The 27,664-nt window shown below is 48.1% G+C and overlaps 1 protein-coding gene and 1 long non-coding RNA gene across 7 annotated transcripts in view; one reads left to right on the top strand and one right to left on the bottom strand.

The window, feature by feature from the left end:
* The first annotated feature begins 7,313 nt into the window (after nt 1–7,313).
* LOC309632100 lies at nt 7,314–14,571 on the top strand. Its single transcript, XR_014246728.1, has 3 exons — nt 7,314–8,423; nt 10,882–11,815; nt 13,383–14,571. It is a non-coding gene; the product is annotated as an uncharacterized lncRNA (long non-coding RNA).
* A 776-nt stretch (nt 14,572–15,347) lies between these two features.
* Nucleotides 15,348–27,664, bottom strand: part of KLHDC10 (kelch domain containing 10) — a 72,264-nt gene continuing 59,947 nt past the window's right edge. For 4 of the 6 annotated variants that reach the window (XM_082399221.1, XM_082399222.1, XM_082399223.1 and 1 more), the window contains one exon: nt 21,484–27,368. In XM_082399221.1, coding sequence (XP_082255347.1) covers nt 27,159–27,368 — 210 coding nt within the window. In that variant the 3' untranslated portion in view covers nt 21,484–27,158. Of the gene's footprint in view, nt 15,477–19,084; nt 19,293–21,483; nt 27,369–27,664 lie in introns of those variants that run through there. The other 2 variants (XM_082399225.1, XM_082399224.1) reach the window with 2 other exon arrangements.

Raw genomic sequence — 27,664 nt, 5'->3', positions numbered from 1 at the left:
ATCATGCTGAGATGTATACAGATCTTCATGCCTTGACACACTCACAGCCGCCCCAACTGTCCTAGCCCAGCTGTATCTGCCTCTTGCTCCCTCTTTCCTTCCCCCACCCCAGACCTGGCCATTTCCCAATCAGAGACAGTACCGCCCTTGTATCTTGAAGGCTGGGCTTTCTGGTCTACCAAGAAAACACTGTCTCCTTCCTTTCCCATTTCTAAACTAGAAGGAAAAAAAATAACAATCCTGAATCAGACTGCTTTCATGAACTGCATCCCATAGGAGGAAAGTCAGAAGGTGGTGATCAGCTCTGTTGGGGGCAAAACTTGTTTTTTCAGGAGCCGCAGCCAGGCATGATTCTTCCTCAAACACATGGTACGTAGACTGGAATCAGGCAACTCTGTGATAGTTTTGGCCCAGAATACAGGCATTAGCTTACTGAGCTCCAACTCCAAAGAAAGGCCCCTTTTGTTCCTAATGGGGAGGGTATCATCCACTGGACAGCCTGAGGAGCAGACGAGTAGTCCTGCTAACTCGTGAAAGTGAGACTTGGCAGAATGAAGTCTAAACTAAAGCCATCAGCCCCAAAACCTGGTGGTTTGAAAAGGTGTTATATGGCTTCCATCTCAAGTTAGCTAACCACCCTTAAGAATAAATTAAGGGGCTTCCCTGGTGGTGCAGCGGTTGAGAGTCCGCCTGCCAATGCAGGGGACACGGGTTCGAGCCCTGGTCTGGGAAGATCCCACAGGCCCGGAGCAACTGGGCCCGTGAGCCACAGCTGCTGAGCCTGCGCGTCTGGAGCCCGTGCTCCGCAACAAGAGAGGCCGCGATAGTGAGAGGTCTGCGCTCCGCGATGAAGAGTGGCCCCCACTCGGCGCAACTAGAGAGGGCCCTCGCACAGAAACGAGGACCCAACACAGCCAAAAATAAATAAATAAATTTATAAAAAAATAAATAAACTTTGCACTAAAAAATAAGCAATTTGGTTTAAAAAAAAAAAAAAAGAATAAATTCAGTACAATGCTCTGCTTCCAGTTAAATGTTCTGCATGCACTCTTTAAAGTTTTTTTAATGCCATCTTGAAAATTCCTGGAGTTAACTACCTTAAAGCGGTGGTTAGACTCCACTTAGACCAAGTGCCTTGGATAGAACCCATAGAGGCAAAGTCCATATCCTAGAATACAGTGTCTCTTAAATAAAACACATATTTTTTCTGTGTAGCCAAAGAAATGATCTTTCATTTAAACTACTGTATCTCTCTGAGTAAGTTACTACTTTCTCCCACAACTCTATTTCACCACACATACCCCTCTCCACTCAACCACCCCCAGGCTGGCTTGCCCTCCTGACCCTATCCTGGCAGGTATAATAGTAGGGCCATGCTAGAACAAATACCCAAGGAAAACTGCAGGCCTCTCAGATGAACAGAACTCCTGTAAATGATGGAGCTTCCATTAGACTGCAGCTTCCTTAAGGTCCTTGAGGGCAGGTGCATGTTAGGTGTTCAGTAAATATTTGTTAAATTAATAATTGGGTTAAGTAGACAGAATTCACTTGAAAAGCAATCCTTTTCTTTTTTTGGACTGTAATTTTCGACGAGTGTGCTTTCCATGCTGAAGACCATGGAGAGCTCTCTGGCCGGTGAGTGGAAGCGTGGCAGAGAAGAAAAGAAGCAAGGAGCTGGCAACTGGCAGTGGATCTAAACTTGTAGAAGGAAAGGCCAGAGGGCCCGCTCTACATTTCCATGCATTCCTCTTTGTTGGGCTGTATGAAAATTGATTCAATAGTAAAGAGCGTGTACATGGCTGGGGGCGAAAACCCATCTAGATAACGTATCTGCCAGTAGTTTCTCGGTAGAATGCAAAATTGGAGGCATCTTGCAATCTCTCACAGCTGGAGCTGTATTGGGGGTGGATGCAAGGTATGAGGGCTGGGAACACTCTGATCCAGTTATAGGATACCATTATCCTGCTTCCCAACACACCGTACAGTTTCTTCCAAGTTTATGTATAATCGGACTAGAGGGTGTGTTTTCTGAGCTGCTTCTCTGAAATCTGCTTTCTCTGATGAGGAAACCAAGATAGCTTCAATCTACTACACGGTCAGAGTCTGTACTTCCTGGCCAGGACAATGTATACCCTAGTTATGTACACTTTTAACAAATGTACAAATGCACAAGCATTTACCAAGTGACAGCTAAGAACTGTGAACAAAAATGCAGTGATGTATCCCCTCAAGGAGCTTACAGTTGAGAAGCAGAGATGAGATTTGAAGACTTTGGGGTAAATGCCCACGAAGAGGCCACACTCCAGGGCTCATGAGGTTGTGGTGAATCTGCCATAGTCCTCCACTGCCGATGGCAGTGCAAATTGGTACAACCCTTTCGGAACACAACATGGGACTGACTACGTGTGTGTTTCAGTCACTCCTGCTGCACAAGTTGCCCCCAAAACAATAATCATTTAGTATCTCTCTCCATGGGTCAGGAATTCAGATAGGGTACAATGGGGATGGCTTCTCTCTGCTCCACAATGTGTGGGGCTGAACGACTGAATAATTTTAAGGCTGTTCATTCCCATGTCTAGTGGTTGATGCTGGCTATTGACTGGGGACCTAACTGGGAATGTGGGCAGAAGGCCCACATTTGGCCTCCACATGTGGCCTGGGCTTCCTCATAATATAGTGGCTGAATTTCAAGGGCAAGTATCTTGAGAAAGAGGGGGAGGTGGAGACAGAGTATATTACCTTTTATAACCTGGGCTTGAAAGTTCCATGTTTCTTCCACTGCATTCTGTTGATCAAGACAGCTACAAAGAATTGACCAGGGGCTTCCCTGATGGCACAGTGGTTAAGAATCCGCCTGCCAATGCAGGGGACACGGGTTCGATCCCTGGTCCGGGAAGATCCCACACGCCGCGGAGCAACTAAGCCCGTGTGCCGCAACTACTGAGCCTGCGCTCTAGAGCTCGTGAGCCACAACTACTGAAGCCCACGTGCCACAACTACTGAAGCCCACGCACCTAGAGCCTGTGCTCCACAACGAGAAGCCCGCGCAATGAGAAGCCTGCGCACCGCAACGAAGAGTAGCCCCCGCTTGCTGCAACTAGAGAAAGCCCAAGCACAGCAACGAAGACCCAACGGAGCCATAAATAAATAAATACATAGATAAATAAATAAATAAATAAACAAAATTAAAAAAAAAAAAGAATTGACCAGTTTCAAAGGGAGAGAACATAGACCCCACCTCTCAATGGAGGGATGTCCCACATCACAGCACGTGGGATGGGACATATATTGATGTGGCCATTTTTGAAAAATACAATCTGCCACAATGTGCAAAGCCCACCAAAATGCTAATTTTTATATTAAAATATTAATATTTTATATAAAATATTAATGCTCTTTTAATACTCTTTGGCTAGGAAAATATTCATCAGGAAAAACGTTATGTCTAAGGATGTTCATTACGTGCATTTGTTCATTTATGTATCCATCCATCCAATAAATATTGATTGAAGTGTTTGCTAGGTGCTAGGAATACAGAGAAGGCTTAAGATATTCTTTTTTCTCTCAAATAACTTCTACTCTATAATAGCTAGACTATAACAAAACCCATCAAATGTTCAGTGATAGATGGTCTAATAAATTACAGTACATCAACTCTGTGAGATACATCCTTGAATGAGACACTTATAGACTTATTTTGACCTTTTTTTAAAACTCCTACAACTTTGAAAAGACTGTGGAAAGATGGGGGAAATGTTGGGTGGAAGTAAAAACAAATCAAAGTTGTATGTCTACTATGATTACAGTTATGTAAAAATATGCATGAAGATCGCCAAGGACTAGAAAAACTATCAAATGTGAACTCACTTGTTGAAATAGGAATATGGATTGTTTTTCCATTTTCAACTCTTTTCTCAATGCTGTATTCCTTTTACAGTTGAAAAGGTCCAGAAAGAAAAGTGATGCAAATAGGATTTTATAGGTTAAAGGATAGAAAGCTCTGCTGAGACGTAGAGAATGGACTTGAGGACACGGGGAGGGGGAAGGGTAAGCTGGGATGAAGTGAGAGAGTGGCGTGGACTTATATATAAATGTAAAATAGACAGCCAAATGTAAAATAGATAGCTAGTGGGAAGCAGCCACATAGCACAGGGAGATCAGCTCGGTGCTTTGTGACCACCTAGAGGGGTGGGATAGGGAGGGTGGGAGGGAGACACAAGAGGGAGGAGATATGGGGATATATGTATATGTATAGCTGATTTACTTTGTTATAAAGCAGAAACTAATACACCACTGTAGAGCAATTATACTCCAATAAAGATGTTAAAAACAAAAAACAAAAAACTCTGCTGAGCAAGAAGCTGAGGAGAGACTTCATGGGAGAGGTGGCAATCAAATTTCAGTAGGAGGAGGAAGCAGCAGGAATCAACATGAAGACAGAAGAGGAGGAGCTGTCTTCGGAAAACTGCAAAGAATCCAAACCAATATGTACTTAGAAGAGCATGGGAAGATGGGACCAGAAGGAAAGGTGGACCTTAGTTACTGGGCTAAGGATTGTAGACTTTATTTGTAGAGACTCTGAAGCTTTTTGAGCAGAGGAAGTCAAAGCAGTGCTTAAGGAAGATGACCGACCACAGTCCTGAAGACGGACAGAAGCTGGAGCAGCTGCAGGCACGGAGACCTGTGAGAAGGTTGCTGCAGTAATCCAGGGCCTGGACTCCAGAGGTGGCAGAAAAGACTGGAGAGCATTTGTAGAAGAAAAATGGTCATAACTTGGTAATTTGGTGCACACGACTCCAATGTTTCAGTCTAGGTCATTATGATATGAAGATAGTGGCACTAACAGAAATAGAGGAAGAGGAACTGGTTTGGAGCATAAGAGAAATTTTAAACACGTTAGGTTTGAGCTGCTGTTGGGACAACCAGATGGAGATGACAACAGATAGTTGGAAATAAAAGTCTGAATCGTAAGAGATCCTCACTTTTGGCAAAACAATTTGACTGTATCCCTCTTCCCTGAATGTTCTTCCCCCAGCTATCTGTAACAGGTCCTTCCTGTCTTCACCAAGCTCTCTGCTCAAACATCACCTCCTCGGACCCTTTCATGCTACCCTTAAAATGGCACCCCTGTCACTCACCATCCCCCATACCCCACCTGCTCAGTTCTTCTTCATTGCCCATGCCTGAGATTTTACTTATTACCTGCTCCTCTCACCAGCATCCCCTTTAGAGATGGGATGCTAGCCTCATCTTCCTGTTTGAAGAACTAAACATTAAAGGGTACCTATGTGTCAATTCACTCTTAAATAAATCTCTACTGTGAAATGATAACAATAGCATATGTTTTTCTGACTCCATCAGATCCTAGTCTGAAGGTTTAAAACTCTTCTGCTATGTTATAGATCAAAAATACAACTCAGAAGAAAGGGCACACACCAATGGGGTGGTGGCAGACACTTCCAGGTACATCCCACTGGCCAGCAATTAATCACAAGGACACATCTAGCTGCAAAGGAACCTGGGAAAAGTTGTTTTCTGGGCCATGGCCAGCTAATAACCCTAGTACTACAGAAGAAGCAGACAATGGATATTAGGCAACAGCAGTAGTATTTCCCTGCAGGACATGTCTGAATCAATCCACAGAGCCCTGGATGTGCTTGACTCCAAGAGCAGTAACTGTGCACATAGGACTCCTAGTCCCCTTGAACAATTTAACTTTCGCCAAGTGCTTCCATAATTGGCTCACCTTCTCCCCCTTCCCCAGGCACTGAAAATGAGGAAATGTTCAACATTTCTGTATTCCAGATGCCAAAATTCTATAGAGCAAAACACTGCAGACATGTCCATGCTGCTTCTCCTTGACCAACATCCTAAGTACCTGTGGCCGGCACCAGCTTCACATCTGCAGGACCCAGTGCAAAATGAAGGTGTGGGGCCCTTGTGCAAAAATTATCAAGGCTTTTAAGGCAGCCACAGCAGAGCATTAAACCCAACACAGGGCCCTTCTAACCGTGGGGTTCTGTATGACTACCCAGCTCACAGGCCTGGGAAGCCCTTTCTGTATTTAGCCTTAAAAAAAAAAAAAAAAGAAAGAAAGAAAGGAGCTGTTACATACCGTGAAACCCACAGGCAAGTATGTTGGCTTTTCAGCCTGCTTCAGCTTCTAGGTGTGATCTTTTTTTTTCCTCGTCATGGCTCAGAAAACATAGAAGTGGTCTTGGGGATCAAACAGCTGGACTGTCTCATTTTACAGAAGACCTGGAAGCCCAGAGTGGGCCTGTGAGTGCCCACGGTCTGGCTTGGGGCTGGTACCAGAGCCCACTCTAGAAGTCTGGCCCCTACACTGTGCCCCCTGGGAGCCCTGGCTGCACTGCAGGAGGGGGTCATTTTCCCCATCAGACAGGCTCCGTGATGTCAGGTCACAGTCATCCTGGACAGTCTTGGGGCCTCCCATTGCTTACTCTGTCTAGACTCTTCTTTGGGCCTCTAGTCAAAGAAGAGACAAAACCAGAAGTCACCCTTTTCTTGGCTCCCTTTGGGGGAGGTGCCACTGGTCACGGAAAGGCTGAGTGGTGGCCTGAGAAGAAAGAGCTTGGCCACTGCACTCTGATGCTCCCTCGTCCGATGCCTCCAGGCTACGGGTCTGTGCGCCTCTGTGTGCAGGTGGGCAGAGAGGTTACAGGACGGCTGCTGGACACAGCCTGCCTGCCAGATGCCTGAGGCTCACCATGAGGGACACTTGCTGGAGTGAGGGATGGGCACACAGTCATCCTGGCGGAGGTTGGAGCAGGAGGCAGCAGGCCGGGGAGTGCGGTGTGGGGCTTGCACAGAGCAGGGGCAGCGGCAAGGACAGGTGAGTGCGTCACCGGGAGCAGGCAGGCGAGGTGTCAGATGGGCACGCTTTTCCCCAGGGGAGGGAAGGCTGTGCGAGACGCGAGGCAGAGGAGAAGGGAGTGATTAGCAAGCAAGGAGTGAGTCGCATCCAGTCCCCAGGGCAGCGCGCGAGCGCGGGCTGCAGGCTCTCCTGAGTGCAGACGTGGTGGCAGGTGGCACAGCCGTCACCAGGAAAGGTGCCAGGCTTCCTGCGGGGGCCTCAGGAGGTGGGGTCGGGAGCCTGGGGTCTGATGGCCGCCTGCTCCCGGCTGGAATCCAGAGTTTGCGGGCATCTCTGCCTCTGGGCCTCGCTGGCCTCAGATACCTTCCCGGCGAGCAGGCCTGACGTCCCCACCGCCCCGTGCCCTCCAGCCCTCCCCCCGTCCCCTCCCCCTCTCCCACCACACACGGAGAACTTGGGGTTTCTGAAGCGCCGGAGGGAAGCAGAAGGCCCCCCAGTCTCCCTCCCAGCACCGCTCTCGCCCGGAGGACAGAACCGGGGCCCCGCAGGGAAGGAAAGGGCCCTGAGGCGCGGGCGGTCACGGCCACACCGCCGCGGGCTGTCCCTTCCTCTCCAGGACTCCTAGGCTGCTGCCCACTAGTTTTCTGGCGCCCTGGGGAGTTATGGGCAAAAGAAACCCGACTGTTTCTCCTCCCCCGCCGTAGGCTGGAGAGCTGTGCGCAGCTCCCCGCGCCGCCGGGCCCTCGTGCCTCAGGCTCCTGGGTCCCCGCATCCCCGGAAGATGCACACCCTGCGGCCGTTTCTAGAAGACCCTTCTCAGAGCCGACGGCCCCGCGCTGTCCCTCCCCCTCGTGGCACCTCGTTGGCACCTCTTCCCTGAGCTCTGCTTCTCGGTGGCTCGTCAGCGCTGTGGCGGTGGGAGGCGGGACGGAGGGCCGAGGCCGGGGATGACCGCGAGCCCGCGGGAGGGACTGTTCAGAAAAGCAGGCCGGCGCCGCCCTTCTGCGGCTGCGGGAGGCCCAGCTCGAGCTGGGGCCCGGGGAACTTCTGTCCCTGCATTCTGCCCTCCACTCGGGCCGTCACTGCCGCCCGGCCCGGGCAGGGGGAGGGGGAAGGTCGGCAGCGGCCTCTCCCCCTCTCGGGCCCTGGAGTTATTCAAGCACCAGCTCCTCCCTGGATCCAGGAGGTCACCCGGCGGCCACGCGCCAGATGTTAGCCTTCCCACAGCTGTGCCAATGGCTCCCGAGGACGAGGGAGTTTTTCACACCCTGTGCTGGTTACTGATGCTTGCCCCTCTCCTGCCAGAAGCTTCTCTGCCCTAGCTGGGGGGTGGCGCGGACAGGCGTCCAGGAGGGGGAGGCCGCTCGGCTCCGGCCCTGGGCCGGGCGAGGCCCAGGCTTGCCGGCCTCTGTCCCCTGCCCGACCCCCGCACAAGGCCGTCAATGTCCTCTCCCTCCTCCCGTACCTCCGCGGAGGTATGGACGCTTCAGAGGCTCAGGGCCTCGCTGCTTTCGCCTTCCGATCACTTTCCTTCCCCGCCTCCATCTTCTCCGTCTGCAAAATGAGACCAATACGTCTCGGCGCTGAGGTAAGAGGCTCTCTCACGGCAGAGCTGGGGAGGGAACAATAGCCGGGACCTTCGCCCCACCTCGAAGCCCGGTGAGGCGGTGACGCATTTTCTCTCGTCCTGCCGCCTCCCTGCGTCACCGCGTGGGCGGCCAACTCACCGTACCTCGCGTCACAGGTTAGAGGCGCGTCACAGATTAGAGGCGCGGGACAGGGGTGAATGGCCCCTGATATATCTTCCGGTGTGCGTGCGTGTGTGTGGTATTTTGTGTGGTGTATGTGGGTGTGTGTGGTGTCTGTGGGTGTGTGAGGTGTGTATTTTGTGTGGTGTATGTGGGTGTGGTGTATGTGTGTGTGCTGTGTATTTTGTGTGGTGTATGTGGGTGTGTGTGGTGTGTATTTTGTGTGATGTGTGTGGGTGTGTGTGGTGTATTTTGTGTGGTGTGTGTGTGGTGTATGTGGGTGTGTGGTGTGTATTTTGTGTGGTGTGGGTGTGTGTGTGTGGTGTATGTGGGTGTGTGAGGTGTGTATTTTGTGTGGTGTATGTGGGTGTGTGTGGTGTGTATTTTGTGTGGTGTGTGTGGGTGTGTGTGTGGTGTATGTGGGTGTGTGTGGTGTGTGTGGTGTGTGTGGGTGTGTGTGGTGTATGTGGGTGTGTGTGGTGTGGTGTGTGACTTGTCTGTGATGTGGTGTGTGTGGCTTGTGTGCAGGGGGGGGCACAGCACTGGGGGTGAAGGCGCTGCGTGCAGAGGAGGCTTGAACAGAGGACAGGCCCTTAATGTTTCCTTCCAGAGGCTGTTACAGGGAAGGGCCTCGGTTTGAGCTCCTAAAAGAGTGATTCTCAAAGTGTGGTTCACAGTGGATCCTACAGCGGACCCCCAATTTACTGAAGCAGAACCTCTAGGGTTGAGGCCTCATAATCTGCACTTTTTCACCAATCCTCAAATAATCCTTCAGGCCCCTCAAGCCTAAAAGCCGCTGATCCGGCCAAGAGGGGGCGCAGAACCCCAGCCTGCAGGCGGCGCTGGTGCGCAGGTTTCGTCCACGCCTGCGGGGCGCTGGCAGGTGTGGCCCATCCTTAGCATGGTAGCAAACATCTCCCTGGGTCGCAGTCATTCCCTGCGCACAAGCGTTCTTCAACTTTTTAAAAAGTCCTTCCGACTTGCCCCCTCGCCCCATCTTTTGAAACCTCCTGGTTTCGTAAGTATGCACTGCCCGTGGTTTGGTTTTGTTCTCAGGCCCTTTGGTGGGTAGATTTGTGTTTCTTGACCTAAATTAAAATATCCTTGAAAGCAGAGGCGTTTCTGTTTCTTTTGTTTCCTTTTTGCTCCCTGGGGTCTAATGTGGGGTTCTGTACACAGCTGGTGCTAAAAACCGTTTGTAAAATAAAATGGTGACAATGTAGAGAGGGTAGGAGAGACTCTAAGAGGCCGGTGGGAGTTACTGGGGTTTGGCAGGCACCTCGCTGCAAAGCCCTCTTCCCTGCAGCTGCCTCCTCAGCACCCTGGCCTGGCCGGCCCTCCCCCACCCGCTTCATTAGATGAACGTGGGGATGAGGCAACTCTTGGCAGACATAGAGCAGATATGGGTGCAGCTGGGACAGCGCAGCAGGTGGCTGTCCTTAACCAGCATCCTCTCGATTGAGAGCTGGGTTGGGTGGGCTCGGGCCCTTCCAGCCCAGCAGGACTGGGAGTGCCCCGCTGCTGGTGGGCTGCTTCAAGCTCTTCTGCGGGGAGCAGGACCTGAAGCTGCACCCCACCATTAGTCCCCAGGCAGCAGGATCTGGGGCAGGGCGCAGCACATCCTCAATGCCCCCCTCCACGATTATATGCCAAGCAGCCCGGGGGTGGAGCAGGAGGAATTCCGGGCTTTCAGGGTCAAGTGTCTTGACAGGCCTCTTAGCCTCCCACTCCCCAGGCTGAGTCAAATTTTAATTGAAGCCTGTGAAGCGCAAAGTCCTACAGAAACTATTATGAGAGTTTTCTGGAAAATAGAGACTGACAACACTCCCTATAGGGAAGAAGATGAAAGTAATTCACGGCTCACCAAGCCCTCTGGGCAACGAGCCCCAGGGCACCCAGCAGACGGCTTCTCCATTTCTGTCCTATCCCAGTCCTCTCCCAGTCCTGATCTCATTAAAAGGAAACCAAAAGGGCAATATTACTTGGCTTCCATCTGGCCTCTTGAGATTTAAGGACTTTAATCAGTAGAACGTTAAAGGATAAAATAACTCTACAATAACAAGAAAGCTGCCAGCTGGCCCTTCCAGTGACCTTGCCAGAGTGCATGGGAAATGGATCGCACCATCTGGGCTTGACTTCCCTCCGGGGGAAGAGTGAGTGATTACAACACTTTAGGATCCAAGTTTACCCAAATTAAGAAAAGCTGTGCCCGGAAACAGCTTATATCTAAAGTATCATCTGCTTCTTGCATCCCACTGCTTTCACCCCAACCCAGCCCTCCTCTGTGCCCTATTCCAGGTCCACAGTTCCAACACGGGATCTTCGGGAAGGGTTAACAGCACCACAGAAAGCTCCCAGGGAAGAAATGTGGAAAAGACTTAAAAAGCAGGAAATAAATGACACTGGTTGAAGAGACAAGAAAAGGTGTGGAATTCTTCCCTCAAGTCCAAGTCTAGGATTTCCCAGTCCTCTTCCCAAGGCCATCCTGCTCTCACCGGGGGAACTTACACCTCAATCTGGGAAGGAAAGCCAGAGCAAGCAAACTGCCCAGTGGTGACCGTCGAGGGGGGAGGAGGGAGGAGTATTGGCGGTTCATGCTGACCTTCCCTTTTTCGAGGAGACATTGAGAGGAAGCCTGAGTTTCTAGACTGGGAGGCAGCCCCTAAATTCCCACACACACCCCTCTGGCAATGGCTGACTAGCCCCACCTGATGTGTCCCTGGGAAAAAGAGGCTAAGAGAGCAGGAAGACTCCTCAGGAGGCAGGATTGAAAACTGGGGCTGAGGCTCGGGCTCTGCTCTCTGAAGTGCCACCGTGAGGAAGGGGCTGGGCTCTTCTTCCCCAAAAGGGCTGTAGCAGATGAGGCCGTTCGGGGTAAATCGCCCCACTGAAGGACACACTGCAGCCCTGAGCCACTTGGCCAGCTCCCCCTCTCACCTCGCTGCCCCTCAGACTCCTTTCCACAACCTGTGGAAGCTTTGCCCCCCTGTAGTATATCCAGACCATGTATTACTCATTTGGCAGGTAGGACACCACAGGCAGGCCCCAGAGGTCATCGGCGTCTTGGCCACGGGTGCCCTTTCTGAAGGAATTGGCCGTCCGTCATCCTCCCAGGGAGCACCCTGGGCTACAAAGGTTAGGGTGGCCAGACCATGGTGGGAAGAAGTGGTGGTGAAGAAGAGCTCACTTCCTGAAGCACGAGAAGCAAACCCTGGAGAGAGATCCTCGTGAGGTCAGCAAGGGCTTGAGGTGGGAATAGGGGCTGGTGGGTGGCACCTGGGTGGCTGGTGTGGATCCCAAGGCTGGGACCAGAGCTTCTCCCAGGCTGTAAAGTGTGACATCAATCACCCAGTAAGTATCGAATCAGACACCTACTGACATTCTGGCACTTTACAGGTCACTCTGTTTTTCTTCTCGTGCTTGATCCTCACAACCTTCTGAGGGCAGTTTTTCTCATTTTAGAGAGGAGGAAAGCAAGGTCCAGAAGATCACATTCTAAATAGAATCACTGAGACTCAAAGCTATGTATTGTTTAAAGCTCATGTTAACTAAACCTCCCGGCCTGGCCAGCTGAGTGCAGGTGCTCACAGGGCATCAGAGCCCACCCGCTCGCTGCCTTGTCCTGGGGCAGGGTCTCCCCAGACAGAAGTCACACGGCCCCAGGCTCAGAGCCACCAACCTCAGTAAAGAGAAGCTGAGTCTTTTTTTTTAATCCTTTAAGCAAAAGTATAGAGAATATTCATACCTACTACTCAGATTTGTCTTATATCTACTACTCAGCCCTGAGCTGGTGTTAAAAAAAGGGTTTTTTTTTAAGAAAAAAATTAGAAATAGATAAACTGTAGTATATCCAGACAGTGGAATATTATTCAGCACTTAAAAGAAATGAACTGTCAAACCATGAAAAGACGTGGAGGAAACTAAGTGAAAGAAGCCAATCTGAAAAGGCCACATACTGCATGATCCCAACTATGACATTCTGGAAAAGGCAAAACCAGGTAGACAGTAAAAAGATGAGTGGTTGCCAGGAGTCGAGGGGAGGAGAGATGAAAAGGCAAAGCACAGAGGATTTTTAGGACAGTGAAATTCTTCTGTATGATACCATAATGGTAGATACAGGTCATTAAACATTTGTCCAAAGTGTGAACCCTAAGGAAAAGTAGACTCTGCCTGCTTATGATGTGTCATCCATTGCAACAGATGTACCCCTCTGGTGGGGGACGCTGACAGTGGGAAGCTGTGCCTGTGTGGGAGCCGGGGGTACATGGAAACGCTGTCTGCCTGCCTCTCAATTTTGCTATGAACCTTAAACTGCTCTAAAAAAGACTATCTTGTAAAAAACAAAAAGTACAGGATCATTAAGAACAGTAACACCCAAGTCTCCATGATGCCCCACAGAAATAGTTTCATAGGTCAGTCATAACAATGTACCTCAAACCACGTGGCTTAAACAACAGAAATATATTGTCACACAGCTCTGGAGGCTAAACATTCGAGATCAGGGTGTTGACTGGGTTCCATGCCTCTCTCCTAGCTCTGGTGGTTGGCTGGCAATCTTTGGTGTTCCTTAGCTTGCAGATGTATCGCCCTGATTTCTGCGTTCAGGTTCACATGCTGTTCTCTGTGTGTCCGTGTGTGTGTTCGAATTTCCCCTTTTTATAAGCACACCAGTCATATTGGGTTAGGTAGGACCCATCCTAATGACCTCATTTTAATTTACCTCTGTAAAGGCCCTATCTCTGAATAAGGTCACCTTCTGAGGTACTAGAGGTTAGGACTGCAACATATCTTTTTTTCAGGAACACAGTGCAACCCGTAATGCCTGCTGGGGACATAGCCTTGCCCCAGCATGTGGCAGCTGATTGAGTGCTACGTTGCTACGGAACCATTCAGATTGTTTATAACCAGCCACGGCCGAGTTGATCTTATTCCATTTCGGAGTCTCACAGGTAATTTCACAAACGGACTACAACTCACCCCTGGCTCTCCCATCAGAGCAGCCTGTCAACCCGCAGCGTGGCTAGACACATTTTCCAGGTGTCACAGGACAGTTCAACGCGTGGCAGGTCAGCAGGCACTCAGCAGGTGCAGACAAGTCTCCACCAGTCACATCCAAAGGGTCTCAGGGAGACCTGGGCACTCCCAGAGCTTTTCTTATTTGTCTCTGTGCCACAGAACTCATGCCAGACATTCCACCAGCGAGAATTTTCTCAAGATCTGGTGCCCAAAACATACTTACTGTCTGACACAAGTCATTTTTGTACCTTTTAGGGTCCCTTTTCGCACTGCTGACTCCAAGAAAGCTAATTAATTATTTTAGACACCATTATTAAATTGACAGTGATTAATCTGATCATCCTTTTTATGAAATTACCTCTGAAATGCTAACTTCTCATCTTCTGAAACTCACTGTGCAAAGTACTCTGAAGATTACATTGTACCAGATTTTGGCTCTGTAAATCTTAATGGCAGGGGTTTTTTTTTTGCCAAAAGCAATAAGAGCTGTCCTGAATTTATCAGGTCAATCAGGAAAGAGGCAGGCAGCAGGAAATTGAAGGTGACTCACACTGCAAGTGGGGTTTGACTGACATTGTTAGAACCTGCTGTTGCCAGTTAGCTACAGGGGACTTTGCGTCAGTGAGCGGTACAGTGGTAGCCTTATGAAGCAGAGAGGCATGCGGAGCCTGCAGTTGCAGGTGTCAGGGCTCCCTGCCTGAGAGAAGAACTAGTGTGGTCCTGAGTGGTCCCTCCCCCCACCCCTTCCACCGCCTTTCCTGCATCTTCTCTCAGTGCACCCACTGAGTCTCTTGGTGGTAGAGACCTCCCAGCGTGTCCCATTAGGGCTCAAAGCCCACAGAGAGCTGCTTCATGGCTCCCCACCCTGAGCAATCCCCAAAAGTCCTTGGCATGGGGTAGGGGCAGGGAGCACACCTTGGCTATTGCCCTCCACTACACTTTACTCCACCCAGTGGGCAGGCTCCTGGACTCCAGTCTCAGGCTCTACCCATGCTATCATCACTGTCCTACAGAACGAATCTTAAAGCCTGCAGAGGCTACCAGGTCTGGTAGAAATAGCAGAGTCCATCTTCATTCTTTTTTTTTTTCATTCTTTTTTTTAAAAGCTAGTTTTCTTTCTTTTTCTTTTTAATAGTAAGTCCTGTGCATCCCACGTGTGCCTTACCAAGAGAGTGTTAGGTCACTTTGCCAGCATCTTCTTAGGCTGCATGCAGAACACCTTTTACTTGTTTTGAGAACAGGTGAAAGACAAAACCTATTGAACCCGTGGCCTCATTTATCCATCCACCAGCCCATCCATCCATCTATCCCTCCACGCCTCCACCCATCCATCCATCCATCCGTTCAGCAGTGTATATTGAGCAACCTACTGTGTGTCAGGCTCTGTTCTAGGATCTGGGGGAAAACAGAACAAGAACATGGCAGAGATGATTCCTGCCCTCATGATACTTCCATTCTAATAGAGAAGTTGGACAATAAATAGGATAAATACTAAATGAGATGGTGTTCCATGCTTTGGGAAGAGGATAGGGACTCCTAGTGGGGGTGGCAGTCTACAATTGTAAATAGAGGGGTCAGGGAAGGCTGAGTTGCCTCACTCACCTCACTCTATCCGTGGCTCTGCCTCATGGAGAAGATGACATTTGAATAAAGAACAGAAGGAGGTGAGAGATTGAGCCCTGTGGATGCTGGAGGAAGAGCCTTCCAGGCAGAGGGAACAGCCAGTGCCAAGGCCCTGACACAGGCGCATGACTGACTGGTCAAGGAACAGCGAGGAGGTGCTGTGGCCGGAAGAGGGTGGCGGGAGTTGAGGTCAAAGAAGTTTGGAATCCACGGGCCATGGAAAGAGCTGAGTAAACTTGACACTTCTGGGTGCTCTGCAAGGGAAGAGAACATCTCTGTGCCTTGTTTCTGTGCTCCCCTGGCGTTCCCTTGTACCCCAGTTCTGTCCTGAAGGTGTCTATCCCCCAGGCAGACCACAGCCTGAGGGCCCAGGCTAAGAGAAGGGTGTGGGCTGGAGAACATGTGGGTGAGCATTTCCTGGGCTCTGAAGCCCCACTGCCAGGATTCTCTACATGGCCTGGGGAAACTAAGGTTAGAGGGCACCTCCCTCCAGCTTCCCCTGTAGTGTCACTGCAGCCGCTTCTCCTCTGAGCAGGTTCCTTCTGCTTCGCTGGGGCAGGAAGCTTACCGCCTACAAGCTCCCTCTGTTCCAGATTTTCTCCCGTCCCTGCGCACACAGGTGAGATAAATGAGAGAAAGGCCCTTCCCAGGAGCTGCTGGGCCGATTCCTCTGGTGGAACGAGTTTCTGATCAATCTAACGTGAAGCCTTGAAACCAGAAGCGGTCAATGATGCCCTCATGTTGCTCCTGAGGGAAGACCGCAGTGCGAAAGAGGGCTCCAGTCAGCAGCTGGAGAGTGGCACGGTGAAAAAGAGACAGTCCTTGTCCTCTGGAGGACTGAGGGGGACACTCCTCTGTGACCCTACACCCAAAATCCTGTGTGGAAGTTAGTCTATTTCATCACACTCCCCACTTCAGCAAAAGGATGACTTTTCCATAGTCATCATGCCACATTGAGGTGTCAGCCTTCCAGGGGTCTAAAGGAGGTACAGGAAGAGCCCAGAAGGCCCCTGAGGGGAGCACAGAAGGGACAGGGGTGTCCCCTAGCTCACCCGCAGTTGTTTGTTTCAGACAAACCCTGTCTTTGGGCCTGGGGCTCTGGATCTAATCTGTAACTGCCCCTCCGCTGAGCTGCTCCACGAAAAAATTTTCTGGAAAGGGACAGCCAGGTGTGAGTCTGGGGAGGCTCTGAGAGCTCTGGCATCTCTGTTTTTTGCTTCCTGGGTGTGAGGATGAGTGACAGGTCGATAGATGTCACAATAGCACTTTGGTGTGTCCCCAGCCCTCTGGCTCATCTGCCACTCCACCGCGAGTGCCTGACTCCTGTCTCCTCCCCTCCCCTCCTCTAGGCCCACATCATGTTCCAGAACAACCCCACACCGTGTGCGTGGGGAGCGGCCTTACTCCCTGTTGCTTTTCTAATGAGCCTTTTCTTCCTCCTGAAACCACACTCACACACCGCCATATCGACTGCCCTCTGGGTTGCCATGGAAACAGAGCATTCTTCCCTCCTCCCTCCTCTCTGTTTACCTTGGTCAGGGACTGCGGCAAAACCCAGCCTGTCGCGGAAAGAGAGGGAGGACGAAAAGCCAGCCGCTCTAAACCAGATCATTCCGGTTCAGAGTGGTGCCCCCGCCCCTTTCCAATCCTGAGAGCCGCTCCGCTAGGCGTGGTGGGCTGCACTGGGAAGCTCTGGGCCCTGGGGCGGACAGGGTCCGGGGCTTCTCTCTCCGGCCTACCCCTCCTCTTCCCTGCGGGGCTGGGTGTTAGCAAAGTCTTTGCGGTGCTGGCCCAGGTTGCTGGGCCTCTGCCCAGAGCTGGGCAGTTGTTCACTGCACAAGGGCACCCTGCTGGGGGTGAGGAGGAATGAGACCTGAAATCCAGCCCTGCCCGCTGCCCCGGCCCAAAGCATCCTCACCCTGCCTGGACCACTGCCATATCCTCCTAACAGAGTCCTGCTTCCTCTTGCACCCTCCCTGCGGCAGCCAGAAGCATCCTTTTGTGTTCTCCTTGCCTTAAAGCTTCCCACTGCTCTTAAAATAAAAGACGAACTATCTGCCCAGCTCGTCATGAGCTGCCTGGCCTGCCTCTCCTTTCTCGCCTCCAGCACCTCTTCTTCCGGGTTCCCCTTTCTCCTTCCTTCTAGAAGACTCCAGGAGGTGGGTTTGGTCCGTTACAATAACATTCTTCCTCATGGCGCTTTCTAGCTCTTCCTGCACATTCACTGGGTTCTTAAAAAGGCTTTATCTAACTTTTCTGTGTAAAACGTAAAATAGTTCGTATTCACATTAGCCCCCCACCCCGACCCCCAGATGGAAGCTCCCTGAAGGCAGGGCCATATTCTCTGCCGCATCCCCAGCACCCGGCACTGCGCTCGGCACGTAGTAGGTAGGTGCTCAGTTAGGAGCCGACCCAGAGGTAGTGAGCGCCGGACCCCCGCCACCACCACAACTTCTTTCCGGGTCCGGCTGGGTGGCGGTTGCCCGCTCCGGGCGGAGCTCCGCCGGCTCCATCCCCGCTAGGGGGAGGCAGGGGAGCCACCGGGACGGCTCTTCGCGACGCTTGACTGCAGCACCAGGCAATCTTGCAAGAAACTCGACTCTTGACCGCCCCGCCGTGTGTCCACGGCCCAACCGGGAAAAAGCCGGGGCGGCAGGGCGGCGGGGGTCTCACTGCAGGAGTGGAGGTGGCGCGTCGGGGATCCGGCGTCCCTGAAGCTGTAACCCCAGCGTACCCCTAAGTCCTGACAGCACGGCCCTCCCTGCCCCAGCCCAGGGCTTCATAGCCCGGAACAGCCCACCCCCGGGAGGCTGGGATGGGTGGATGTGGTTCTCCAGACGCCCTTCGATAAGGGTTTTTTCGGTAACGACTTGCTGCCTGCAGCCAGGCGCCCCCCGGCGGGTGACAGTTATTACAGAAAACCTCTCGGAATTGCAGGCAGGGCGCAGGGCGCCCCTTTTCTGGGCTTTGCGGGTCAGGCTAGCTCTCGTGGCAAATCACCTGACTTGGCTTGTCTTGGCTTCGCAATCTGTGAAATGGGGTAAGACCTCCCCATCCTTTGAATCACCCAATCATTTACAGCCAGACTTGGTCAGAAGGGACCCAGATTTACGGTATCCTGAAGAAGAACTAAATTGAAAGAGCTGTGAAATTCTGCTTTATAAAGGGGAAAAAAGGAAAAAAACGAAAACCAAGAACACACTTGAAAAACCAGCAGCCCCTGCTGCAGCTCTTCTTACCTCCCAACCTTACAACTGTTAGCTCTTTTGTCTTTCTTTGGATACCTTTACATCTCTAATTAATGTGCTTTCCTGGTTATTTGAGACATTCTGTATTTTTCCTTCCTGGTATGGAAGATGAGGATTTATCTCACTTCCATCACTCCATCTCTCCTGCCTCATCCTCTTATATTGAGTTTCTTTATTGGTTATTTTTATAATTTTAGTAAGTAAAAGTACTTCACCTTTATTTCTTGTTCCATCAACTCCAGAGAGCAACCTAATAATGCTTACTATGTGCCAAACATCGTTCTGAGCACTTTACATGTATCTACTCATTTAAGGCACACAATAATGTCAAGAGACAGGTTATAGTTATTAGCCCCATTTTAGGGAAAAGAAAACTAAGGCCATTTTACTATTATTAATAGTGGTTTTCCAAGGGGGAGAGGAGGGGAACGTGGGTGGCCAGTCTGCCATCTTCACACTGAGTTCTAACAGAGCAAGTTTTGGGAAGCACTTATTCTAGCCTTTGCTCTAGTTCCCTGTTGGGCAATGAAGTGTGATAGTGACAAGTAAGGTAGGGAGGTCTCCTGGTCATCTCAGCCAGTACCAGACAGTTAGCTCAGCTGTAGGACAAGGATTCCCAGATGTTGCAAACCAGCTAAATTATAATCAACTGAAGAGTATGTTAAAATAACTCACCTACAAGAACAGAATCTTTGGGATTTGGGCCCGGGAATCTGTTTTTCACAAGCATGCCTCGTGCTTGGAAACCAGTGGGTCATAGGTGAGTCTGGCAGCTGGCCTTGTTCTATTCCATACTCCATTTTCAGCACTCTTCCTCGGAGCCTGCAATGAGCAAGTGGGTACCCTTTACTGTGGCACTCACTAACGAACTACCTGGCTTTTGCAGTAGACCTCCTATCAAAGTAGGATCAACAATTTTAATATGAAGATCAAGGTGAAGAGCTAATGCAAGTCCAGTCCTAGTGCTGATGCTCACGTATGATGTTCACCATTATGCTCCAGGCCTTTGGTCATAATCACAGAATGTTAGATCTGAAAGGGACCTTGGAAATTATCTAGCCAAACTCCTCATTTGACAGATGAGCAAACCAAGGCCCAAAGGAAAGCAAATTGCATACAGAACCATTATGGACTGAGCCAAGAGCCAAGCCCTGGTCTCCCAACTCTCCAGGTTGTCTCTTTCTAGAACTGTACTGTCTAGGTAGCCACTAGCCACGTGTAACTATTTACATTTAAATAAATTTAAATCAAAAATTAAAAAAAAAATGTTTTTTTAAAAATTTGTTTTGTTTTTATTTTTGGCTGCATTGGGTCTTTGTTGCTGCGCGCGGGCTTTCTCTAGCTGTGACAAGCAGGGGCTACTCTTTGTTGCGGTGCGTGGGCTTCTCACTGCAGTGGTTTCTCTTGTTGCAGAGCACGGGCTCTAGGTGCGTGGGCTTCAGTAGTTGCAGCACGTGGGCTCAGTAGTTGTGGCTCGTGGGCTCTAGAGTGCAGGCTCAGTAGTTGTGGTGCACGGGCTTAGTTGCTCTGCAGCATGTGGGATCTTCCCGAACTAGGGCTCGAACCCGTGTCCCCTGCATTGGCAGGCGGATTCTTAACCACTGCGCCACCAGGGATGCCCTGAATCAAATTTAAAATTCAGTTTCTCAGTCACAAGAACCACATTTGCAGTGCTCAAGAGCCAGCAGCTAGTGGCTACTACATATTGGACAGTGCAAACACAGAACATTTCCATCCTCACGGAAAATTCTATAGTCTAGGGCTGGTCTGGAACCTGGGCCTTTCATCTGAAGGTAATATGGGAACTGGATAGTTTTATCAATGTCTTCTCCCCTCAAACAATTACTGCAGAAGAGTAACTCAAGAGAGTGTGGTTGTACTATTCAGTTAACAGTAGTTTAGAGATAGCATTTTGACAAACTAGAATTTTATGCATGAAACTGGCAGAACAAACCCACCTAAACCAACTAAGCCACTGAAAACTCTCCTCCTAAGCTAAGATGGGTCTCATCTAAGAACCAAATCAGATACTAACATGAGTTCATTTCGAAGCTCTGGCTGGTTTAAAAGGTGTAAGGTCCATTTCTTATTCCTGGTAGGCCTGAGGGGAGTATACTTTAGAAGAGACAGGAAAAATAAACCAAAGGAAATAAAATTGCTCTGCATAATAACTGTAAAATGTTAACTGTAAGGTGGGCTGGGAAGGCTTATGAATTAATTAAGGGGTAGACATTGTATCTTTTCCTCCTTGTGGATTTATAGTATCTAAGATTATTCATCCCGGGAAGGTGTATTTGATCCAAAAGTTTGTCAATGGAAACACTGGAAAACAAAAGGTGCACGTGCAATTCTGGATGGGAGACCTTAAAAGTGACCAGACTTGGGAGTGCCCACACCTACTTCGCACTTAAGAGACATGAAGAAAAGTACTACTGGGAGAGGGGATCTCATTAGAAGTGAAGCTACACAAAGCAGAGGTCTTGGAGAAGGAAGCATCTGGAAAACCAGTTCCAGAACTAGGAACTGTGGTTTCATTCCCAAAGGACCCTGGCGAAGGGCTCAGATCCTCCTGGGGCTTTTCCCTTGAATCATACAGATAGTCGTGACTCTGCATGTAAAGGTTCACATTCTTCCTCTGAATTCCCTGTAGCTCCTCCAACCCTTCAGAAGTCTTGATACAGCCATATAAACTTGTGTGGAGGTGGTTTGAGGAATATATGGGAGGGGGCAGTAAAAGGGAGTATGCCTTGCCCCACAGTTACTCCCTTGCTGATGTCCTGGAGGGAGCCGCGTTGCATTGAGTGGACTACGTGTGTCCAGGAGTTCCAGAGGGGGAGCAGAGAGAAGGCGCCCACAGTGGGTGGCTGTGAAAGTTAGACGACACAGAGAGAAAACTGGACCCTGTGGGGTGGTAAAGGGAGTGGTGGAGGTAGGCTGGACTGATGCTTGGGTCATATAGGTGAGCTCACATACACAAATTACTGTCAGACAATCAACGTGGCCTTGAACCAAATAGATCTGGATAAGATTTATTGATCAGATTGTTTTAGAAAACCAACAGCAAAACACTGACAAGATACATAAATACAGATTGGACATTTTAGGGTAAATTCACTATATTTCCTACCTGCTTGTAGGAAATCAGGTAAGGTGGGAAAAGCTGTCCTGATCATATGGCATGCACACCAGACTGCAAAAGGACTTCCACACTATTTAACAGGACTGTGGCAAACAGCTTTAAAGTAAGGCAAGCATCGTGTGTGGCCTAAGCATACCCTGTACCAAGAGCCAAGCCCAGGCTCGCCTCAGAGACGGCATGTGAGTGAGGCTTCCCTTTCTTGCCTAGTTCTTCCAGAAAGATCCTCATTGGCAGGTGCCTTTACAGGGAGATGCCTGGCGCTGTCCCTGCTCAGACTCTGTGTACAAGGAAGTGGCTTTAGAGAAAGTGTGTTTCTGATGCCTCCTTTGTATTCTAAATGTGCAACTAGTAAAACAGCAATTACTACAGCTTGGTGAAACTGCCTCTGACTCACCCTGTACAGTGACTAAGCAGGGCCTTTTAAAAACTTCTAAAAAGTGAAAAAAATAAAAACATGAAAATTATGTTAAAAAGATAGTACCACTTTTGAAGCACAACTCAAAACTTCTTTCCGTAACACCAGATGAGGGAAGAGGTCGCTTTCCACCAAATCTAACGACCTTAGAAGGGAAACGCCACTGCTGGGCATGATCTGGTGGCGATGCACACAGAGGTTACAGAACTCTACCAAGCCTACCTCAGGCCCTGCCAATGCTCCTAGAGCCCCGAGGCATTTGGGGAACCTAAGCAATTTAAGCAAATGGTGACCAGTTTTGGAAGCTTATGATCATAGGACCATAAACCCTCATCCATCCTGGAGCTCAATGCTAGAACAATGAAGAATGAGGAAATTGACTTTTTGTGCTATATCAGAGTGCTGGCAGGTGGACAATTCAGTAACCTATGCCACCTTCTAAACATCTTTAAGACCACATAAAAACAAACTGGTTTTACAGAATTAAGACCAACGTAGTCTTAGAGGATAATTCAACCTCTCCTACAAGCCAAGCTATATGGGTTGTAGGAAAGGTTGAGGCTCCTTCAAGAATAGTGGAAAAGCAAGTATTTGCAAAGATCCAAAGAAATGTATTCAAATGATGGGATTTCCTCTGCATCATACACAGCTTTTTTCTTCCAATATGTGCTAAGAGTTCTTTGGTGGTTATAGGAGAGACAGCCTAGAACTCAGGGCAGGAGACTATGCCAAAGCAGAAGAGTGAAGAGTGACATCTAAACTCACCATTAACCGCTGTCATCAGGTTGACCACCTACAGCTAACTGGGCTGCTTATATGTTTGCTGGTTTCTAGCCCCTCTGTGATTCCTGCTTTTCAATTTCTAACTACACATTAGCCCCACTCCATTGAAAAGGAGGTGCTTGTGGGAAAGGGTAGGGAGAAGGAAGAACTATAAATCAATCAATTGTTTGATAGAAAAGTTGAAACACTGATTATCTATGGATTTCAATTATCTGTGCTTTACTCTGGGTAATGAAAAGATCACTGTTACTATACCTTTCGCTTAGAAATGTTAATGTTTATTATTATATTTTTAAATCTAGCTATGTAACGGACATGAATAGCTTAGAGCAAATTTTTACATCATGTCACCAGGGCCCTGAAAAAAGAAGATCTGCCAGTAGAGAGGGTTTCAGTTTGGCCCCTGAACAGTTAAAATTTCAATCTATTCTATATTGGTTTATAGATTTTCCAGAATATGGAAAATACCTTGTTAAATGAAGAAAGCATCATTTTCTTCATTTAATAAAGTATCACTTTCACAGATAAATTAGTATATACATGGGAGAACTCATAGTATTAAATATTAGGTTTTAATTCTCCATTTAGAAAACTCCTTACAGGTAGACTTCCTTGTTCCTAGGCAAAGAAATGTAAGAAGATATGCAAACATGAGATAGTACAAAGATGACTGGGGAAAAGTCTCAATTCTAACAAACCCAAGAAACAACAAGTCTCTGAGTTGGAGTAAGGAAACACTGGACTTGAAAGTCCAGCTTTACCAAGAGTTGGCCTAAGCCAGCCAATCACATCTCAAATTTTTGGTATAATTTGACTCTAAAGTAATGAGCTGGCTTCCCCAAGACAGATACAAAATAGAAGTCTACCTGCTTTATAGTCACACCTTATATATAATCTGTATATATCCATATGTGTTTCTATATATTGCACTTAAACTTACAGGACTGCAGTAAGATAGCTGGGAGTACCTCAAAAGAGGCAGAGAAGCAGCAGGCATAAACTTTCCTAAATCAAGTAACAGTGTCAGGAATTCAGAGTGCTGGTTTTGGATATACTAAAATGCCTGGTGACTCCCTATATAAAATTCTAGTCATCTACATTTAAGTCATCATACACACAGTCTCATTTGGCATTCAGAACACGTGCACATGTGTGGTTCTATAGCACTCAGAACCGATCATACTACATCATTTTCACTAGTGTTATATTAAAAGAAGACACTTTAGACCAAAGATATGTACTTTTATGAAAACGTCACACACAAGGTCTTGGATGTCAGGCCTCCAAAGTCTACCTCAAAGAAGACCGCCTTCAGAAGGTTTTAAAAAGGATGCTAGCAAGTGTGGATTGAACCAGTCGCTCTTTCAGCTCTCTGGTGTCACAGAACTAGAGACCCGCTTATATCCCAAGGACTATGGAAGGATAAGCCCAGAGGCTGAGCATTCAGTCTTTGGTCCCTATAAATCCAGGACATTGTAAATAGAGCTGCAATGAACATTTTGGTGCATGACTCTTTTTGAATTATGGTTTTCTCAGGGTATATGCCCAGTAGTGGGATTGCTGGGACACGGAAGCAACCTAAGTGTCCATCAACAGATGAATGGATAAAGAAGATGTGGCACATATATACAATGGAATATTACTCAGCCATAAAAAGAAACGAAATTGAGTTATTTGTAGTGAGGTGGATGGACCTAGAGTCTGTCATACAGAGTGAAGTAAGTCAGAAAGAGAAAAACAAATACCGTATGCTAACACATATATATGGAATCTAAGAAAAAAAAAAAAAGGTCATGAAGAACCTAGGGGTAAGATGGGAATAAAGACACAGACCTACTAGAGAATGGACTTGAGGATATGGGGAGGGGGAAGGGGAAGCTGTGACAAAGTGAGAGTGGCATGGACATATTATGCACTACCAAACGTAAAATAGTTAGCTAGTGGGAAGCAGCCACATAGCACAGGGAGATCAGCTCGGTGCTTTGTGACCACCTAGAGGGGTGGGATAGGGAGGGTGAGAGGGAGGAAGACACAATAGGGAGGAGATATAGGGATATATGTATATGTATAGCTGATTCACTTTGTTATAAAGCAGAAACACACCATTGTAAAGCAATTATACTCCAATAAAGATGTTAAAAAAAAAAAAAAATCCAGGACAAAGATCCTTTTGCCACCCTGGGTAGTGTGACTTGTTTAATTATGGATAGTTTCCGCCCAAACATCCAGAGACTAGATTGGAGTCATGCAGCAAAGCTTTGTTTTGAACTAATGGAGCTGCTCAGACTGACCTGCTCTGGAGAGAGCTCCTCACTGGAACAAGCCTAGCAGTGGGTGGTAAGAAGTTAAAGGCCAGACTGGTCATGGCAAGAGGGGGGTGGGGCCTCTGGAGTAGTTGCTCCTTTCCCTGCCTCCCTCCTACCCCCTCACTCCCCCAAAAGGACCCAAACTCACAGATGAAAGGTTGTTACGAGACCTTGCAGAACACAGGCTCTATGAACTCAACCCCACATGGATGGGAGGTTATAATAAGGCCTGGAGGTTAGGAGTCCAAGTCTAGAGGCCACATTTTTCTCTTCCCCAGAACTGAACACTAGATGGTAACTTTTTAGCCATAAGTCAAAGGTGATTTTAAATCCACACATGAGCCTAAGAGATTCCCTTCTGGGACGAAGGAAGAAGAATAATTTTAAAAGCTAAGCGAAAAAGAGGCACTTAAAGCAAAAACATGTCCCTAGTCTCCCCTCTGAGTCTCCTGTTATGACGTACAACAGAATGATCAGCACTGTGCCCTCTTGCACACCTTTAGCACCTTTCATACACCGAAGGACTTCCAACTGCTCATGTCTCAGTGACCACTCTAGCAGCCTGACGGCAAAGCAAGTAAAAATTTAGGTCATTTCTTTTTTAGAATTAAAATACAACACAAAACAAACCAGAACTAAAATTTCACACCAAAAAGTGAATGATCCTCAGTTTCATTCCTTCCTCATGCTAGTTTTAAAAATGATACTTAGTCCTTCAGGAAGAATGACCTGTGGCTTTTCCCCAAGACCTTTTATCCAGTTACTAGGCAATTACTCACAGCACCATGCACATTAAAGCAGACAGAAAATGAGGCAAAAAGCTAAGAGAAAAATCAAGGGCCAACTGGCTTTCTAGAGATAAAACCCATTGCCTGAGAATACAGTAGGTGCATGGCCCAGAGTGAGAAAAGAAACAGTTCTGGAAGAGATATGGGAACATATGTATATGTATAACGGATTCACTTTGTTATAAAGCAGAAACTAACACACCATTGTAAAGCAATTATACTCCAATAAAGAAAAAAAAAAAAAAAGAAACAGTTCTGAAAGGAAATGGCCAATATGACAGTCAAAGCTCACAGCCCAGAGCAGAAGCCCTCCCTGCCCTGCTCTACTCCGGCCTCTCATGAACTTACATTTATGTCCCACAGCATTTATGCCACACACTTAGGGTCTGCAATCCCCCACAATGAAGTCAAAAAGATACTTGAAACCATTAATAAGCATAGGAGAATTTCAAAACTGCCCAGAACGAAGAACTTTGACCACCATAAATTTCTTGATTTAAAATGTTCTTGGTGCCATAATTTCTAAGAGCAACAACAAACAGCACAACTATAACACACAATAAAGTCTTTAGACAAGTCAACTCTAACCACTGCTGGCACCATAAGGATGAGAAAAGAAATCACTAATCAAGAACTGCTGAGCTGCTGAACTTTTCTCTAAAGTCAAAGGATCGGTTTGGGCACCTAGGCAGCAAGACATCAACCACCGCTGCCATTAGATCCAGCTGCTCAATTAGATGTACCTTTGAAAACAGGAAGTTAAACATCTAGCTTTCCCTATAATCTGCAAGAGTTTCAAGGTTAGCCTTCTTGTTCTATCCCCAAAACTTCTTGTTGTTGTTGCTGGATTTAATTTTTTTAATTTAATTTTTGTTTCTATTGATGATGTTGCTTTAATTTATAGAGCACTGCCTGACAGGGTCATATGTTTAGAGTTCCTTTAAAATTTTATCTTATCTTGATTCATAACATTATTAAGGTACTTTCAGACTTTCCCTCAACTCCATCAAGGAAGAGGGAGTATGTGAGTATGTGTGTGTGTACTGGGGCAGAAGGGAGAGAAGCAAAGAAAAAAGCACGAGGGAAAGTGAGATTCCATAAACTTAAAACAATTTACAGAAAGGCATCTGATGTATTTTCTGAATAAGGCCTTGATCAGGGTAACCAATCCTCTCTGTAGCACATTCTACACTGCCCATAAATAAAGGAGTCTCTTTAAATTAACATTTCCAGTATCAATGAACAGTCCAGAAATCCTCATTTCAAGCGCTCGATGAGTCCCTGTGTGAGTCCAAGGTGCAGAAGCTGTGTCCGGGAGAGGTTTGCTAGGTTGGGGAAGGCCGCAAGCAGCTTCTCCCACGCCAGTTCCAGCAGGCTAGGAACCACCAGCCAGATCTTAAACAACGACCCAGTCCGTTTATTTTCGTGGATGTTCACCACTCCTCCATGAATGTACATGCAACCAGCCTATGAACAAATGGCAGTCAAAAGAGGATAAATTCACATGGGAGAGAAACAGGTACTTACGCTGAAGATTCAGCCAAAAAGTTCATAGTAGGCTGAATTAGACGACAGGAAACAGAAAAGTTTCTCACTGATCCCAACACAGTGCAGAGATCAAGAAAGGCTTAGATACTGAACGAGTTACTAAGGGAAAAGCAGGAGGCTGGTTTTACTTCAACAACAACTCCAACAACGGTAAACTAAGACTATATTAGGTATCCACTGTGCCCAGTACTAGGGTACAAGGTGAAAATAAAGGT

Source organism: Balaenoptera borealis (genome assembly GCF_965194805.1).
Source record: "Balaenoptera borealis genome assembly, chromosome: 7".
In the NCBI taxonomy this organism is placed as follows: Eukaryota; Metazoa; Chordata; class Mammalia; order Artiodactyla; family Balaenopteridae; genus Balaenoptera; species Balaenoptera borealis.
The sequence above is the reverse complement of the archived record's forward strand: the minus strand, read 5'-3'. Positions and strand labels throughout refer to the sequence as shown.